General features: G+C 40.2%; 2 protein-coding genes and 2 non-coding genes across 7 annotated transcripts; 2 read left to right on the top strand and 2 right to left on the bottom strand.

Moving 5' to 3' along the window:
* Positions 1-1841: 1841 nt before the first annotated feature.
* On the top strand, positions 1842-5289 carry LOC126610244 (ATP-dependent zinc metalloprotease FTSH 2, chloroplastic-like). Its single transcript, XM_050278253.1, has 4 exons — positions 1842-2003; positions 2777-4281; positions 4395-4635; positions 4781-5289. The coding sequence occupies exons 2-4, from the start codon at positions 2777-2779 to the stop codon at positions 5117-5119; spliced, it is 2085 nt and encodes a 694-aa protein (XP_050134210.1). The 5' UTR covers positions 1842-2003; the 3' UTR covers positions 5120-5289.
* Positions 5290-5801: 512 nt separating this feature from the next.
* On the top strand, positions 5802-10586 carry LOC126610245 (pentatricopeptide repeat-containing protein At2g41080). 4 transcript variants are annotated; one of them, XR_007618436.1, is made up of 3 exons: positions 5802-8192; positions 9604-9786; positions 9949-10586. XR_007618436.1 is itself a non-coding variant. In XM_050278255.1 (2 exons), exon 1 carries the CDS (start codon positions 6162-6164, stop codon positions 8175-8177), a length of 2016 nt encoding a protein of 671 aa, XP_050134212.1. In that variant the 5' UTR covers positions 5802-6161; the 3' UTR covers positions 8178-8192; positions 9959-10586. The 4 variants fall into 4 exon arrangements, 2 of the variants coding, with proteins under 2 accessions (XP_050134212.1, XP_050134211.1); XR_007618435.1 differs by having other exon boundaries at positions 9959-10586; XM_050278255.1 differs by lacking the exon at positions 9604-9786 and having other exon boundaries at positions 9959-10586.
* On the bottom strand, positions 8862-9057 carry LOC126612683 (U2 spliceosomal RNA). Its single transcript, XR_007619251.1, has one exon. It is a non-coding gene; the product is annotated as a U2 spliceosomal RNA (small nuclear RNA).
* Positions 10587-10960: 374 nt separating the features above from the next.
* LOC126612687 (U2 spliceosomal RNA) lies at positions 10961-11156 on the bottom strand. The gene has a single exon (XR_007619256.1). It is a non-coding gene; the product is annotated as a U2 spliceosomal RNA (small nuclear RNA).
* Between the last annotated feature and the right edge of the window lie 4958 nt (positions 11157-16114).

Here is a 16114-nt window from a genome sequence, read left to right on the forward strand (position 1 = left end):
ATCGCAATCATTGTAGATTTGCTTCTGATTTCTTAAATAGAATCCACCTTGATCTCTCTCTTTTCTCTCATAGTTCACCGCCGCCGTTGAGAAAAAGGGAGGGGAGGGTGCGAAGGCAAGATACTGGGAGTGCACAGGGTTCCGGTGAAATCTTAGGAGAAGGAATTGGGAGGGGATTGAGAGTTGGAATGAGAGGTCGTGGTGATGGTAGGCAAGCTAGGTCACCACAGATGGGGAACCACATGATTGCTAAGGATTGGTAATCTGGACCTTTCAAACGGTATTAGCAGTGAAGCTTTTAGTGAAAGCGAATATCACCTAGTCTCATTAAAGATAATCCTTCAACAGCGTCAAACAAGGGACTATGACAAAAGTTAAGCCAATCCTGGCTACTCATGTCTATGAGCCCAAACAAACAGGGCCTTGGTGTAGGAATAGGGTGATGGGTTGTTGAGGTTAGGTCACTGTCAAATAAGGTGTTGAAAAGTATCTCATTTGTGTTTAGAATGAGTCTCACATTGATAGGATAAGAGATCTTGCATGGGCTTATAAGAGGTTGAGCTACTCCTCATATTGTCAATTGGTTTTATGGTGGAACCTCAACTTTCTTCATGGTATCAGAGCAGGTTGTCCCATGTGTGAAGTCAAACGGTGACATGTACTCCATGTCACCCCGTCGTGGGGTATGTTGAGAATGAATTCTACATTGATAAGTTCGAAAATTCGCCACACATGATGGGACGTGTTGAGAATGAGTCCCACATTGATGAGATGATGGACCTTGCATGGGCTTATAAGAGATTGGACTACTTCTCATATTGCCAATTAATTTTATGGTGGAACCTCAATTTTTTTCAATTTGCTCACTTGGCATCTGTTTACTCCAAGTAATGGGCTTGGACTCTGGTGCTCCCAAATAGACCAAAGTCTCCATTGTTGAAGAGTTTACATGGGCCTTGTGGACCCTTGTAACCTTTCACACCTCAATCACTCTAGCAAGCTCTGTGCAACCACATGTATTGGGTCATGTGAGTTTGGTACATGTCGAGTTTAAAGGAATATTTTTGGCATGACGTAATATATTTCCGTATTTGGCATGTGTGATATATTTCCTTGCTTAGCATGGCGGGAGAATTAATTTAAATTCGTGTAAAGTCTTGATTAATTATTTACTTTCCCGATAAATATCAAAATATAATTGAAAGTAATATAAATTCATACGTTCGTACAAAAAACGTTTGGGCATTCAATCCTCTTGAGATTGAAGTAGACACGCACCACTTCAACAAGAAGAATAGTTGGAGAGTGAGAAAATGTTAGTTAAAAGGTTTGAATCTCTGATTGTGTCCAGTCCACGTGGTAATTGAAGTGAGTGACGTGCTCTCTTTTTTCAATTTTGTTAAAAGGTTTTTTTTTTTTTGACAAATAATAATGTTAGTGAATTAAATTATTAATTGTTAATAGAAATTAATCAATAAGGATTAAATTTGTACCAGAACACATAAACATAATTTATTTATGCTAAAGCGTTATGGTCATATTTGCTAGAGATTTTTTTTTATTTATAAAAGGAGGATAACTGGTGGCAAGCTACGGTTATCCATCATTTTTTGAAGCGGAAAGACTGACAGAGACATTTCAGCCTTCTGCTGGCCACATGTTTGGCTTCCACATCAACAACAGATTTTGAACCCAAAATCTTCAGTTTTTATATTTAAGAAAACTTCGTAATCCGTTTTTTACTACCGAGTATTTGCTAGAGTTGAGTGACGTGCATTTTCAGATCCCCAGCCTAAGAAAAAAATAAAATAAAAAAGTAAAAAACTTAAACGACTTCCAAGTCCTCCTACTCACTAACGATAAGCCACGTACGCTGCTCTGAAACCACATCCACTTCTTCAAAAATCCCATTTGGCATCCCCAATCATTCGAGCTATTTATCTTGCTCGCCCCTTCCTAAAATCCCCATCCTTTCCCTCACAAAAATCCTCCATTTTTCAAAGGTACGCGCTTCTCTCCCTCTTCTGCTGTGTGATTCTGTTCTGTGTATTTGTGTATCTCTGTCTTCATGGTTGTACTTGGAAAACAAGCAAAATCTAGACATGTGTTTGATGTGCTTTTCCTCAATGGGATTTTTTGCTGCTGTAAATGTCAACTGGATGCTTGCTTCTCGAAGAAAGCTATGATTTTTCAATGATTAAGTTTTTATTTGCATTATTTTGTGAATTTATTGAACCAGAAAGTTGCGTCTTTGTTAACACTCCATCAGTTCATGTCACCTGATTGCTTTTTATTTTTATTTTTTGCTTTTGGTTGAATGGATTTTCTGAAAATATTAACTGAAAAGAATTGCATGTGTTGGGTAAAAAGGCGGTAGGTTGCTTCACTATTGCAGTATGAGTGAAGATCTTGATGTTCATTCATCTTGTTCTGTTAAATGTTGAATTACTCTAATTTGTAATGTTTATTTATGTGACATTTTTGGCTTAAGATCGTTAGGATGGTAGGAATTGAGATTCGATAAATTTAGGGCCTGCTTGGTATCCGTCTTGAATCCAATTTTTTGTTTTTGAAACAAATGAGCTCCGAGTAATTATTTGTTTTAGCTACTTTTTTCGGGACTGAGATGCAATCAAATATTAAGCTGGTCTCATATTTCCTTTATACTCCGATCTTTTGTTCTTCTGCATAGGTTGTTGAATTACTCAATTTCGTTTCCAGTAATCTGTGATTTGGCATTTAAACTTGCAAGTGCCTTTTGTTATCGTACTTACAGATGGCAGCATCATCAGCATGCCTTGTGGGGAATGGGTTATCTACCCGCGGTACTAAGACAAATTTGAGCAAGGACTTTTGTGGCAGGCATCTCTTGCACCCTTCAGCTCTTCCATCCTTGGGTAAAGTGACAAAAACAGTTCTCACAAAGGTGTCGCTAGACCAAAGGCAAAACGAGGGAAGAAGAGGCTTTTTGAAGTTGTTGCTTGGGAATGTGGGAATAGGAGCACCGGCTTTACTTGGAGCAGGGAATGCTTTGGCCGCCGATGATCAAGGCGTCTCTTCTTCAAGGATGTCTTATTCCAGGTTCTTGGAGTATCTGGACAAGGGCAGGGTGACTAAAGTTGATTTGTTTGAGAATGGAACCATAGCTATTGTTGAGGCTGTTTCTCCTGAGTTAGGGAACCGATTGCAGCGAGTTCGTGTTCAACTTCCAGGACTAAGCCAAGAGCTCCTCCAGAAGTTCAGGGAAAAGAATATCGACTTTGCTGCACACAATGCTCAAGAAGACTCGGGCTCTCTTTTATTTAACCTGATTGGAAATCTTGCTTTCCCACTAATTTTAATTGGAGGCTTGTTCCTACTCTCAAGGCGTTCATCTGGAGGCATGGGTGGTCCAGGTGGGCCTGGATTTCCTCTACAATTTGGTCAGTCTAAAGCCAAGTTCCAAATGGAACCAAACACCGGAGTGACTTTCGATGATGTTGCTGGGGTAGATGAAGCCAAGCAAGATTTCGTGGAGGTGGTCGAATTCTTAAAGAAGCCTGAGAGGTTCACAGCTGTTGGGGCTCGAATTCCTAAAGGGGTTCTTCTTGTTGGCCCTCCAGGAACCGGAAAGACTCTGCTAGCAAAGGCAATTGCTGGTGAAGCGGGTGTTCCATTTTTCTCCATCTCAGGTTCTGAATTTGTTGAAATGTTTGTTGGTGTTGGTGCTTCCCGAGTTCGTGATCTTTTTAAGAAGGCCAAGGAGAATGCACCTTGCATTGTATTTGTTGATGAAATTGATGCTGTTGGACGGCAAAGAGGAACTGGAATTGGAGGAGGGAACGATGAAAGGGAACAAACCCTCAATCAGCTTTTGACAGAAATGGATGGTTTTGAAGGCAACACTGGTATTATCGTGGTTGCAGCGACTAACAGGGCAGATATTCTTGACTCTGCCTTATTGAGGCCTGGCCGGTTTGACAGGCAGGTGTCTGTTGATGTCCCAGACATACGAGGAAGAACAGAGATCTTAAAGGTTCATGCTAGCAATAAGAAGTTTGATGGAACTGTTTCTCTTGATGTTGTAGCCATGAGAACACCTGGCTTCAGTGGGGCAGATCTCGCAAACCTCCTTAATGAAGCAGCTATATTGGCTGGTCGACGTGGGAAGTCAGCAATTTCATCTAAAGAGATTGATGATTCGATTGATAGAATAGTGGCTGGAATGGAAGGAACAGTAATGACAGATGGAAAGAGTAAAAGTCTGGTGGCATATCACGAAGTTGGGCACGCCATATGTGGGTAAGTGATACTTTAGTCTTTTATTGGTTGTTCTTATGAAGCTCAAATAACTAAAATTGTAGAAGCAGAAACTTAAATAACCCAAATAATGTTTTGTATTCTCCTCAATGCAGGACATTGACTCCAGGGCATGATGCTGTCCAAAAGGTGACATTAGTCCCTCGTGGTCAGGCTCGGGGTCTTACGTGGTTTATTCCTGCAGATGATCCTACCTTGATCTCCAAGCAGCAATTATTTGCAAGAATTGTTGGCGGGCTTGGTGGTAGAGCTGCAGAGGAAGTGATCTTTGGTGAGCCTGAGGTGACAACAGGTGCAGCTGGTGATTTGCAGCAGATCACTGGTTTGGCCAAACAGGTAATTGAACATATTCATTATCTTCTCATAGAAATTTAAACCGTCAGATGACACAGATTACTGTGATCCTTGGTGTTATTAAATGTGACATGACATGAAACTATTAGCTCTGTCATACTGAGAAACTTAATTGGCATTGTTGCAGATGGTTACCACCTTCGGAATGTCTGATATTGGACCGTGGTCATTGATGGACGCGTCTCAGAGCGGTGACGTCATTATGAGAATGATGGCAAGAAACTCAATGTCAGAAAAGCTTGCTGAAGACATTGATTCAGCTATTAAGAGATTATCGGATGAAGCATATGAGATTGCGTTGACCCACATAAGAAACAACCGCGAAGCCATTGACAAGATCGTGGAGGTCCTTCTTGAGAAGGAAACAATGACCGGAGATGAATTCCGGGCAATCTTGTCCGAATTCGTTGAAATCCCAGTTGAAAACCGGGTCCCTGCTGCAGTTCCAACACCAGTGGCTGTTTAGATAGTGTAACTCATACCGTCATCAACACTTGGCTAAACTTCTATAACTGGTAAAAATGTATAATAGCTGTTATTTTTTTAAATCACATGTAAAGTACTGTAATTTGATGACCAAATATACTTGGGCCTTTGGTTTCTTCTATGAAAGTCCCTCCTGATTTTTAATCTCTACTGCTGGAATTTGTAAACTCCATTGAAACACACTAAGACATGCAGATGGCGCTTCCTGCAATGACGGAAAACAATTATGTCTGTGCACTTTGATGCAAGTTCGATTTTTACTGATCCCCCTCCTTCCTAACAACTAAAACTTTAAACTATTATCGCTATCTCTTGCCAAAAAAAAAGCCATTTAAGACATGGGCAGAACAATTTGCACATAAAATTAGAGCTTGTATGTGTACATCACAGTCTGACACCAGCAAAAACAGTTTGATGATATTACTATTCATACATGTTATAATAGTTTAGAAAAAATAAAAGGAAAGAATAGAAGGAGAAACCACTATTATATTATATGATGAAATGACAACAATTTTATTATAAAATTAAGAAAAAGATAGAAATATCAAATTGGACATTCAAGATTACATCTAAGAGGTCATTAATCTAAAGTAATTTCAACAAAATATAAAAGCCAACTTGGCCAAACTAGTTATAGTCGTATTAGTAGATTTGAGGGTGAGACATGTCAAAGAACAAGCCAAAAAAGGCGTTCAACTTTTGAAATCATCCACACCCACACTCAAAAGACTGAGATGACATTTCAAAGTCAAGGGAACTACATGCATGATGAAAAAGCCAAACACTTAAGCAAATTGGCGTCTGAGAAATTTTACGCACAAAACCTGCAATATAATGAGCAGGAAGATACTCTTTGACAAGGAGCAGTGCCAACTCCGGAGAATACCTGACAACGAACCAACTAGTGTCCACACCGACCTAAATTCAAATTTTACACAAGGGCACCACCACATGGTAAGTTAGTAACATAAAAATTCCTTGCTTGTTTTCAACAGAACCCGCCACGGCGAACCAGATGTATGGGCAAGTCGTTTTTCTACTCCCTACTCAACACCCTGCACATTCCATCCCCACGCTTTCTGTCCTCCGCCACCTCCAAAGTTGTCGGAGACTCGACCACCCCCGCCGCCGCCACAGAACAATTCACAAACCTCTGCTCCAAAGGACACATCAAACAAGCATTTGAGGGGTTCAAATCTCAGATATGGTCAGACCCATCTCTCTTCTCACACCTCCTCAAAGCATGCATCCCCAGCAAGTCCCTCTCTTTAGCAAAACAGCTCCATTCTTTGATTGTCACATCTGGGTGTTCCGCAGACAAGTTCGTATCCAATCACCTCCTCAACTTGTACTCCAAAGTCGGAGACTTGGATGCCGCTTTAACCTTGTTTGGTCATCTCCCCAGGAGAAACACAATGTCTTGCAACATTTTGATCAATGGGTACGTGCAGAAGGGTGATTTGGAAAGTGCCCAGAAGGTGTTTGATGAAATGCCTGAGAGAAATGTGGCTACGTGGAATGCCATGGTCACGGGGTTGACGCAGTTTGAATTTAACGAAGAGGGGCAGGGTCTGTTTTCTGAGATGCACGAGCTGGGGTTTTTGCCCGATGAGTACACTTTGGGCAGTGTTCTGAGGGGTTGTGCTGGTTTGAGAACATTGTGTGCCGGGCGTCAGGTTCACGCTTATGTGATAAAATGCGGGTTTGAGTTTAATTTGGTCGTTGGGAGCTCTTTGGCTCATATGTATATGAAGTCGGGTAGCTTGGTGGAAGGAGAAAAAGTGATTACATCGATGCCAATTCGCAGTGTGGTTGCTTGGAATACTATTATTGCGGGAAAAGCTCAAAATGGGCACCTCGAGGGAGTGTTGGATCAGTATAACTTGATGAAAATTGCTGGATTCAGGCCTGATAAGGTCACTTTTGTTAGTGTTATTAGTTCGTGTGCGGAATTAGCAACACTTGGACAGGGTCAGCAAATTCATGCTGAAGCAATTAAAGCTGGGGCTTGCACAGTTGTTGCGGTGATTAGTTCGTTAATTAGTATGTATTCGAGATGCGGGTGTCTTGAAGATTCTCTGAAAGCTTTCATGGAAAGTGAAGTTGGAGATGCTGTAATGTGGAGTTCTATGATTTCTGCCTATGGGTTTCATGGACGAGGAGAGGACGCCATTAAGCTGTTTGAGGAGATGAAGGAGGAAGAATTGGAGGCAAATGATGTTACTTTCTTGAGTTTGCTTTATGCGTGCAGTCATTGCGGGTTGAAGGACAAAGGACTTGGGTTCTTCAACTCTATGATCGAAAAGTATGGACTACATCCTAAATTAGAACACTATACATGTGTGGTTGACTTGCTTGGCCGATCTGGCTGTTTGGAGGAAGCCGAGGCAATGATACGATCAATGCCTGTTAAAGCAGATGCTATCATTTGGAAAACTTTGTTATCTGCATGTAAAATCCACAAGAACGCTGACATGGCAAGAAGGATTGCTGATGAAGTTATTAGGCAAGATCCACAGGACTCAGCGTCCTATGTGCTACTTTCGAACATCCATGCTTTAGCTCGAAAGTGGCATGATGTTTCTGAGATGAGAAAAATGATGAGAGATAGAAAGGTCAAGAAGGAGCCAGGTATAAGTTGGCTGGAAATTAAAAATCAAGTTCACCAGTTCTGCATCGGTGATAAATCGCACCCCCAATCTAGAGAGATTGATTTGTATCTTAAAGAGCTAACATCAGAGTTGAAGTTGCATGGTTATGTGCCTGATATCGGCTCTGTTTTGCATGATATGGATAACGAGGAGAAAGAATATAACTTGGCACACCATAGTGAGAAGTTGGCGATTGCTTTCGCCTTAATGAACACTCCTGAGGGTGTACCAGTAAGGGTGATGAAGAATTTGCGTGTTTGCATTGATTGTCATGTTGCTATTAAGTACATATCTCTAATAAAAAACCGAGAGATTATTGTACGTGATGCTAGTAGATTTCATCACTTTAAAGATGGGAAATGTTCTTGTGGAGATTACTGGTAAAGGAAGGTTATACAAGTAAGTGTTCTTCATCTGATATATAAATGTTTCGACTTTTCCTTTCATTTTATAACAGATTAATCTGAAGATTTGGTGTTGCGTCAATAGTTCCTTTTTCTTCAGCTAACAGCACTTTGTTTCGTTAGTTTGCTCAAACGTTCTAGGATAAGTATTCATATACTTTTCGGAGATGGAAGGTTTAACTGTAAGTCTTGAGCCCTATCTCTGTCTAACTGCATCCAGCATTCTGTTACAAGAGGCAGAGCCATAGTGTGCGCACGGATTGGAATGCCTTAAATAAATCATGGTGTTTAATATACATAACCCGAGTCCAATACAACGAAAAATCCTTAGTGTCAGGGTTTGTATTTGTATCGGTCATTGCAATAGTATCTAGTGGTTTTAGTTTTCCCTCCGTCCTTCATTTACTGGTTTCATATTCTTTGTGTTGCCAAGGAACCAAATGTTGAGTGAGTTCTTAGAATTCTCGTCCCGGGGCAACACTCCACCTTTGTCATACATTCCATACATCGCACTGGATTTCATTCATATGCTTGTGCAGGTTGTTGCAACAGAAGCTTTCTAGAAAGAAAAAGGCAGTGGAGGCTTTAGCTCTGCGTTCGCCATTTTAATCTTGCAAGGTTGATTGGGACTAACGGTTCTTTGTATAAGTTTAAACTATGTTTGGTGGGATGCGCCGGGCCCATGCTGTAGTGCAACGCTTGGGCAACGCTCAAGAGCCCCAATAGCAAGCTATTGTGATGGACTCTCTCCCTAAAGAAATTAATTTAATATCGTGTGGACCATTGGCCCACGTATCAGATATTAAACTGATAAGAACAGATACTACACTTGATCTTAGCCAAAAGGCCGAGAAAGGTATGCTTTATCTCAAGTTTGGCTTGTGTTTATATTGGCCACTTCAGAAACATACTTGTCCCCAGTGGTCGATATGGGACATAAAACATGCATGCCTATCACTTATAAAAGTCATATGTTGAGTGAGTGAAATTAAAATATGAATGTATGTATTTTATGTCTTTATAGGATTGTATTTTTTATTAGATTAGGGTTTTGTTTCCTTGTCCTACAAGAGTTGTATCTCCATATTACTAGATATAAAATTGTGAATGAAATTTTGACCTAACTTTATATAATTGGGACAGTATTGGTGTGAATAGTAGTGGGTTGCTAGCTCAACCCTGGAATCTTGATAGAATCTCCCATAAAGTTGGGACAGTGTTCGGGTTGTGTTTAATTATCGTTTGTATTTGTCTTGTTGTCTTTATGGTTGTAGTTACAACGACCTTTTTTTTTATGCATTCATCCATTTGTTAATTTCTTTTTCTTAACACATCATGGAATAGTTCGATACTTAAACTTTTGGAAAATTGGGTTATCTAATCGATTTTGTAAAAATGGGTTGCAGTTATGATCGAGCTCCCACAAAATTGTTGAAATGTTTATGGGTTGTCCAAGATAATTATAAGTGGTGAGAGCCAAGTGCTGACCCGAATGAGCGGATCCCCTGGATTTCTTGCCGGAATGGGAGAAACATGCCACCGAACTCTCAAGCTGGTGGCCGGAGGTGACGAAAGAGAGGCCGAGAAAGGTATGCTTTATCATGTACCCTCCAATCTCCTTTTTTTTTTTTCTTTTTTTCTTTTCATATATGCATTCATCCATTTGTTAATTTCTTTTTCTTAACACATCATGGAATAGTTCGATACTTAAACTTTTGGAAAATTGGGTTATCTAATCGATTTTGTAAAAGTGGGTTGCAGTTATGATCGAGCTCCCACAAAATTGTTGAAATGTTTTTGGGTTGTCCAAGATAATTATAAGTGGTGAGAGCCAAGTGCTGACCCGAATGAGCGGATCCCCTGGATTTCTTGCCGGAATGGGAGAGACATGCCACCGAACTCTCAAGCTGGTGGCCGGAGGTGACGAAAGAGAGGCCAGGGCAAGGGTGAGTTCCTACCACCGTATAAACCTCATATTTAGGGACATAAGGCTTCCAATGGGCCGAAAAAGAAGTCCCTAAAGTATAGGAAAGTATAGGGATTCGTCGGAATTCCTATAAAAATCCTCAAATGTAAGGATGCGGATAAGGACTCATAAATGGTGTACCCAGTTTGAAGAATTAGAGAAAGTGGGCTTGAACCCACGTGAATGTTGAAGTTGCAAAGCGCAGCGAAAATGCTAGCCCCACAATGCACTTGTTATCTATCTTTTCTTTTTTGTTCTTTTAAAATCAACAGCTTAAATTGTTTCATATGGTTTTCTTTTTTGGTTGTTGGAGATCGAAGAGCTACTTTTCAAACTCCCAATCTTTTTTTCCTCTTTATATTTGTTTGGGGATTCATTGTAGGGACTCTTTCAATGAGGTAAATACTTTGTTAACGACTCGAATATGCTTGTTGAGTCCTAAAGAAGTTCTTAACAATAGTGGTGAATACCCTATTATCTAGTCTCTCATTGGAGATGCTCTAATATGACACCCCTCCTCACTTTCTCAGACATTTTAAGTGTTAGAAGTGACTTTATGATAGAAAGCTTGTCACTTTCTCATACATTTTCAGTGTTAGAAGCGACTTTATGATAGAAAGCTTGTGATTTGTGTGAAATATTGAATGGAATTGACGGATAAAAGACAACTGGAGATGCTCCCAAAACTAGTGTTTTAGCCACAACCATTGTAATCTCCAAAAAACCTCAAAACCGTTCTACTTCTTAACATATTGGACCATTGAAGAGTGAAAGCTTGAAAATTCTAACTAGATTTGGTGGGATGCGCCAGGCCCATGCTATAGTGTAACGCTTGGGCAATGCTCAAGAGCCCCAATAACAAGCTATTGTGATGGACTCTCTCCCTAAAAAATTTAATTTAATATCGTGTGAACCATTGGTCCACATATCAGATATTAAACTAATAAGAACAGATACTACACTTGATCTTAGCCAAAAGGCCGAGAAAGGTATGCTTTTCTTCAAGTTTGGCTTGTGTTTTTATATGCCACTTCACTAACGTACTTCTTCCACCAGCGGATGTGGGATATAAAACCTGTATGCAGTATGCCTATCACTTTGTCTTTGTTGTTTTAAGTCTTGGTGCCCACTGCCCGTACTTTTACAATTATTTTATTCTTTGTGGCATTAAAACAGACCAAATTGGAGGACGAGAGGAAGATTTGAAACTATGTTCAAATCAAAGGGAGTTGTCAGCTCAAGTTTGAACCAATTGAGGGTCTTTTTAAACTCGAAAGGATGAGGATTGAAAGAAAATAATACATTTTCTTGTAAAACTAAAGAGTCACATATATAGTTTGTTGTATTTTGGTTACAAGTCTGTTACAACCGTCTATGTAACTAATTACTAGATTAGTCAGTTAACCAAGTGTAATTAGTTACTAAGCTATTTCTCACAAGTGTATATAAACAAGTTGTAATTCTTTATTCATTAAGAAATGAAAATACCAGAGTTATTTCCTATATGGTATCACTCGCCTCTCTGCTCACGCACCGATCCTAGCTTCCTTTGCAATCTTTGATTTTTCTTCCCAAATTCGTTTTCTCCCTGCAAATCCTTGATCAACAATGGCGTCTTCTACCTCTTCGCCTGCAAATCCAGAAGTTTTCGCTCAGAATCCCACTCCTCTTTCCTCAATTTCAGCTCCGATAAACCCTAATTCTTCGATTTCTTCAATTTCAATCCAAAACATCAGTTGTATGGTTCCTACAAAGCTTAAGAGGGACAATTACCTTCTGCAGTTCCTAATCCTGATTTCGAGATCTGGTTTGAAAAGGATCAAAATATCCTAATCTGGTTGAATTCCACTCTCTCTGAAGATCTTATTCCGTTCACCGTTGGCGTCACCTCATCTCGAGAATTATGGCAGATTCTTGAACAGCAGTTTGGCGGAGTCTCGGCGGCGCACATTCACCAGCTCTGATCGTGTCCTCATGTGATTCAAAAAGGCGATTTGTCAATTTCTGATTATCTGCAGAGTATCAAAAGCATCTCTGATGCTCTTATGGCTGCTGGAGCACCGGTGTCGGAACCAGATCTCATTGTTGTTACCCTAAATGGCCTCTCCAATGATTACAAATCTTTCATTGATTCGATAATGCTTTGAATTTCATCTACTTCCTTAGATGAACTTCATGGATTACTCATGAACAAAGAGATCTTTATGCATGGAAAGAAGAAAGCTCATTCATCATCTCTCACTAAACCATTTCAAGCATTTGCTGCTCAAGCTCCGCCTCTCCAGCAAGGCCTCTTACCTATGCCTCCTCCCTCATAGGCATATGTTGTTCAACATTTTAACTACAGCACTCGCACCAATTTCCAGCGCAATAATCATGGCCGCAACAATTTTCAGAAGAACAACAGAGGTCGAGGCAACTATCATGGCAATTATAACAACTCTGGCCCTGGTAATGGTTCCTTTCATCATAATACTGGTAATTACAATAGCAACTCTGGTGGATTTAATAGCTCTTCTGGAACTCGGTCTCTCTGTCAAATATGCAATTCTTTTTATCATAAGGCTCTTGACTGCTATGCTCACATGAATCATGCCTTTGCTGCAGAGACTCCACCTGCCAAGCTTGATGCTATGTGTGCCTCTACTGCCTCTTCTTCTCAGCCTACATAGCTTCTGGACTCTGGTGCTACTGCTCATGTCAGCAATGATATCTCCACTATCTCTTCCCTCATTTCGTACTCTGGTGAAGACAAGGTTTATGCTAGTGATGGCCAAGGTATGCCAATCCATCATACAGGTTCTTCTATTCTCCAAACACCACATGCTGCCTTTCAATTAAATAATGTTCTTCATGTGCCAATGATGCAATTCAATTTGCTCTCTGTGTATTAGTTTCTAAGAGACAATTATTGCTCTTTAACTCTTGATTCTGATGGTTCTGTCATCAAGGACCGTTCCATTGGGAAGATGTTTTTTCGTGGCCTAGTTAGGGATGGTTTCTATCCTCTGCAAGGTCAGCCATTCCAAGCTTCATATTCTGCACTTGTTAACACTCAAGCATCCTTACAACAATGGCACAAACGACTCGGTCATCCTTCCACAACCATTCTCAGAAGGATTTTACATACAAATAAGCTTGTTCCTCATACTTCAGCTTCTGTTCAGTTTTTTGTGCAAATTGTGCTATTGGAAAAAATCATAAGCTGCCCTTTTCTTTTAGTACTACCCCTGTATCAAATAGTTTGGATTTAATTCATTGTGATGTCTGGGGTCCCTGTCCAGTTTCATCAATTAGTGGCTATAAGTACTATGTACTCTTTATGGATGAGTATAGCAAATACAGTTGAATGTTTCCTTTACAAAACAAGTCTGAAGTCTTCTCTACTTTTGTCATTTTCAAAGCATATGTTGAAAACTTACTTGGCCATAAAATCAAGATTCTTCGAACAGATTCAGGGGGTGAGTTCACTGGTTCTACTTTTGCTTTCTTCTTGCTTCAACATGGTATTTCTCATCAGTACAGTTATCCCCACACCCCTGAGCAAAATGGGTGTGTGGAACGCAAGCATAGACATCTTACTGAGACTGCTCAGACACTTCTTGTTGCTTCCAAAGTTCCTCACAAGTTTTGGGTAGAAGCCTTTTCTACTGCAATGTATCTTATCAATCGAATGCCTCTTTCTGGATCTTCTCAGTCTCCATAGGAAATTCTTTTCAAAAAGCCTCATGATTATTCCAAGTTAAAGGTATTTGGTTGCTATTGCTATCTTTGGCTCAAGCCATATATGCAATCAAAATTGGATGGTAAAAGCAAACCATGTGTCTTTCTCGGTTATAGCCTTCAACACAAAGGTTATCGGTGTTTAGATGTGTCTTCTAACAGAGTCTACATTTCAAAGCATGTTCTCTTTAATGAAGATCATTTTCCATTTCATCACAGTAGCTCTTCACATTGTTCTTCCTCTGTCCCCTCCACTACATCACCTGAGTTCTCCCTGCCATTTCCTCTATCAAGTCCACCTGCAACACAGCCTTCTTCAGTATTCTCTCAAGGCTAACGCTCAAGTTCTTCTCGGGTGCATTCTACACAGCAACCTCAAGCCTCCATTTCATCTCCAATGCATTCTACTTCTTCAATTTCAACAGTCTCAGTTCCTACAAACACTCATCCAATGCTCACTTGATCTAAAGCAGGAATTTTCAAGCTTAAAATGTTAGCCGCCACAAAGCATCATATTGATTCCAATTCATTTGTACCTACTACTTATTTGCAAGCCTCTAAGTATGATCACTGGAATAAAGCCATGCTTGACGAATTTCAAGCTCTTCAATCCACATGCACTTGGACTCTTGTAACCTCCTCTCCTCATCAAAACTTGGTCGGCTGCAAATGGGTTTTCAGGATCAAAATGAAACCTGATGGTTCTATTGATCGGTACAAAGCCCATCTTATTGCTAAGGGTTTCCATCAACAAGAGGGTATTGATTTCAAGGAAACTTTCAGTCTGGTTGCCAAACCTGTCACTATTCGCATTCTCTTTACAATGGCAGTGCAATATGATTGGTTTTTACATCAACTTGACATCAGCAATGCTTTTCTCCATGGCAATCTCCAAGAAGATGTTTTTATGCAACAACCCCCAGGTTTCATTGATCCCTCCAATCCTTCTTATGTCTGTAAACTCAAAAAATCTCTCTATGGATTGAAGCAAGCCCCTCGGGCTTTGTATGACAAGCTGTTTCAAGCTTTGGTCTCTCTTGGCTTCACAAACTCCCAATCTGATTGTTCTTTGTTTGTGAAACTTCAACCATTCCCTGTGCTAGTCCTTGTATATGTGGATGATATCTTGGTGACTGGTTCTAATACCTCTCTCTGTCAACAATTTATTCAGCAACTAAGTTCCTTATTTCCAATTAAGGACTTGGGACCTTACACTATTTCCTTGGCTTAGAAATTCACCGATCCGATGAGTGTATTTTCCTGTCTCAAAGCAAATATGCTTTAGATCTTTTAGTCAAGACAACCATGGTAGGTTGCAAGCCCTGTTCTACTCCTCTGGGAACTCAGAAGCTTGATCATACTGGAGATCTTTTAGCCGATCCTAAAGAATACCGATCTATTGTCGGGGCATTACAGTATCTCACTTGGACAAGACCTGATCTTTCCTTTGTTGTGAATCAAGTATGCCAGTTCCTTCACTGTCCACGGGATTCACATTTTCAAGCTATTAAAAGGATATTAAGGTTCTTAAAAGGTATATTTGATCAGGGGATGTGGTTTAAGAAGAGTCCCTTGCATCTTACTGCCTACTCTGATGCTGATTGGGCAGGTTGTGTGTTTGATCGTAGGTCCACCAGTGGCTATTGTATATATTTGGGCAGAAACTTGATTAGTTGGAGTGCTAAAAAACAACATACAGTTGCTCGTTCCTCTACCGAGGTTGAATATCGTTCCCTTGCGCACACGGCAGCTGAACTCACATGGATATGTAAAGTTTTCAGAGATGTCGCTTTTCAACTCACTACCATTCCCACTCTTTGGTGTGATAATGATTCCGCTATTTCTCTGGCCTCAAATCCAGTTTTTCATGCTCGTACAAAGCACGTGGAAATTGATTATCATGACACCCGTGAACTAGTTCTTGCCAAGCTGCTTCAAGTGCAGTATCTCAATACTCAGTTTCAAGTTGCTGATATCCACAGCAAATCTCTTTCTAAAGCTTGGTTTCAATACCTTCAATCCAAGCTTTCCCTCGGCTCTCCTCCGTTCAGCTTGAGGGGGTGTAAAGAGTCACATATATAGTTTGTTGTATTTTGGTTACAAGTCTGTTACAACCGTCTATGTAACTAATTACTAGATTAGTCAGTTAACCAAGTGTAATTAGTTACTAAGCTATTTCTCACAAGTGTATATAAACCAGTTGTAATTCCTTATTCATTAAGAAATGA

The sequence above is a fragment of the Malus sylvestris genome, chromosome 17, assembly GCF_916048215.2.
Source record: "Malus sylvestris chromosome 17, drMalSylv7.2, whole genome shotgun sequence".
Classification (NCBI taxonomy): domain Eukaryota; kingdom Viridiplantae; phylum Streptophyta; class Magnoliopsida; order Rosales; family Rosaceae; genus Malus; species Malus sylvestris.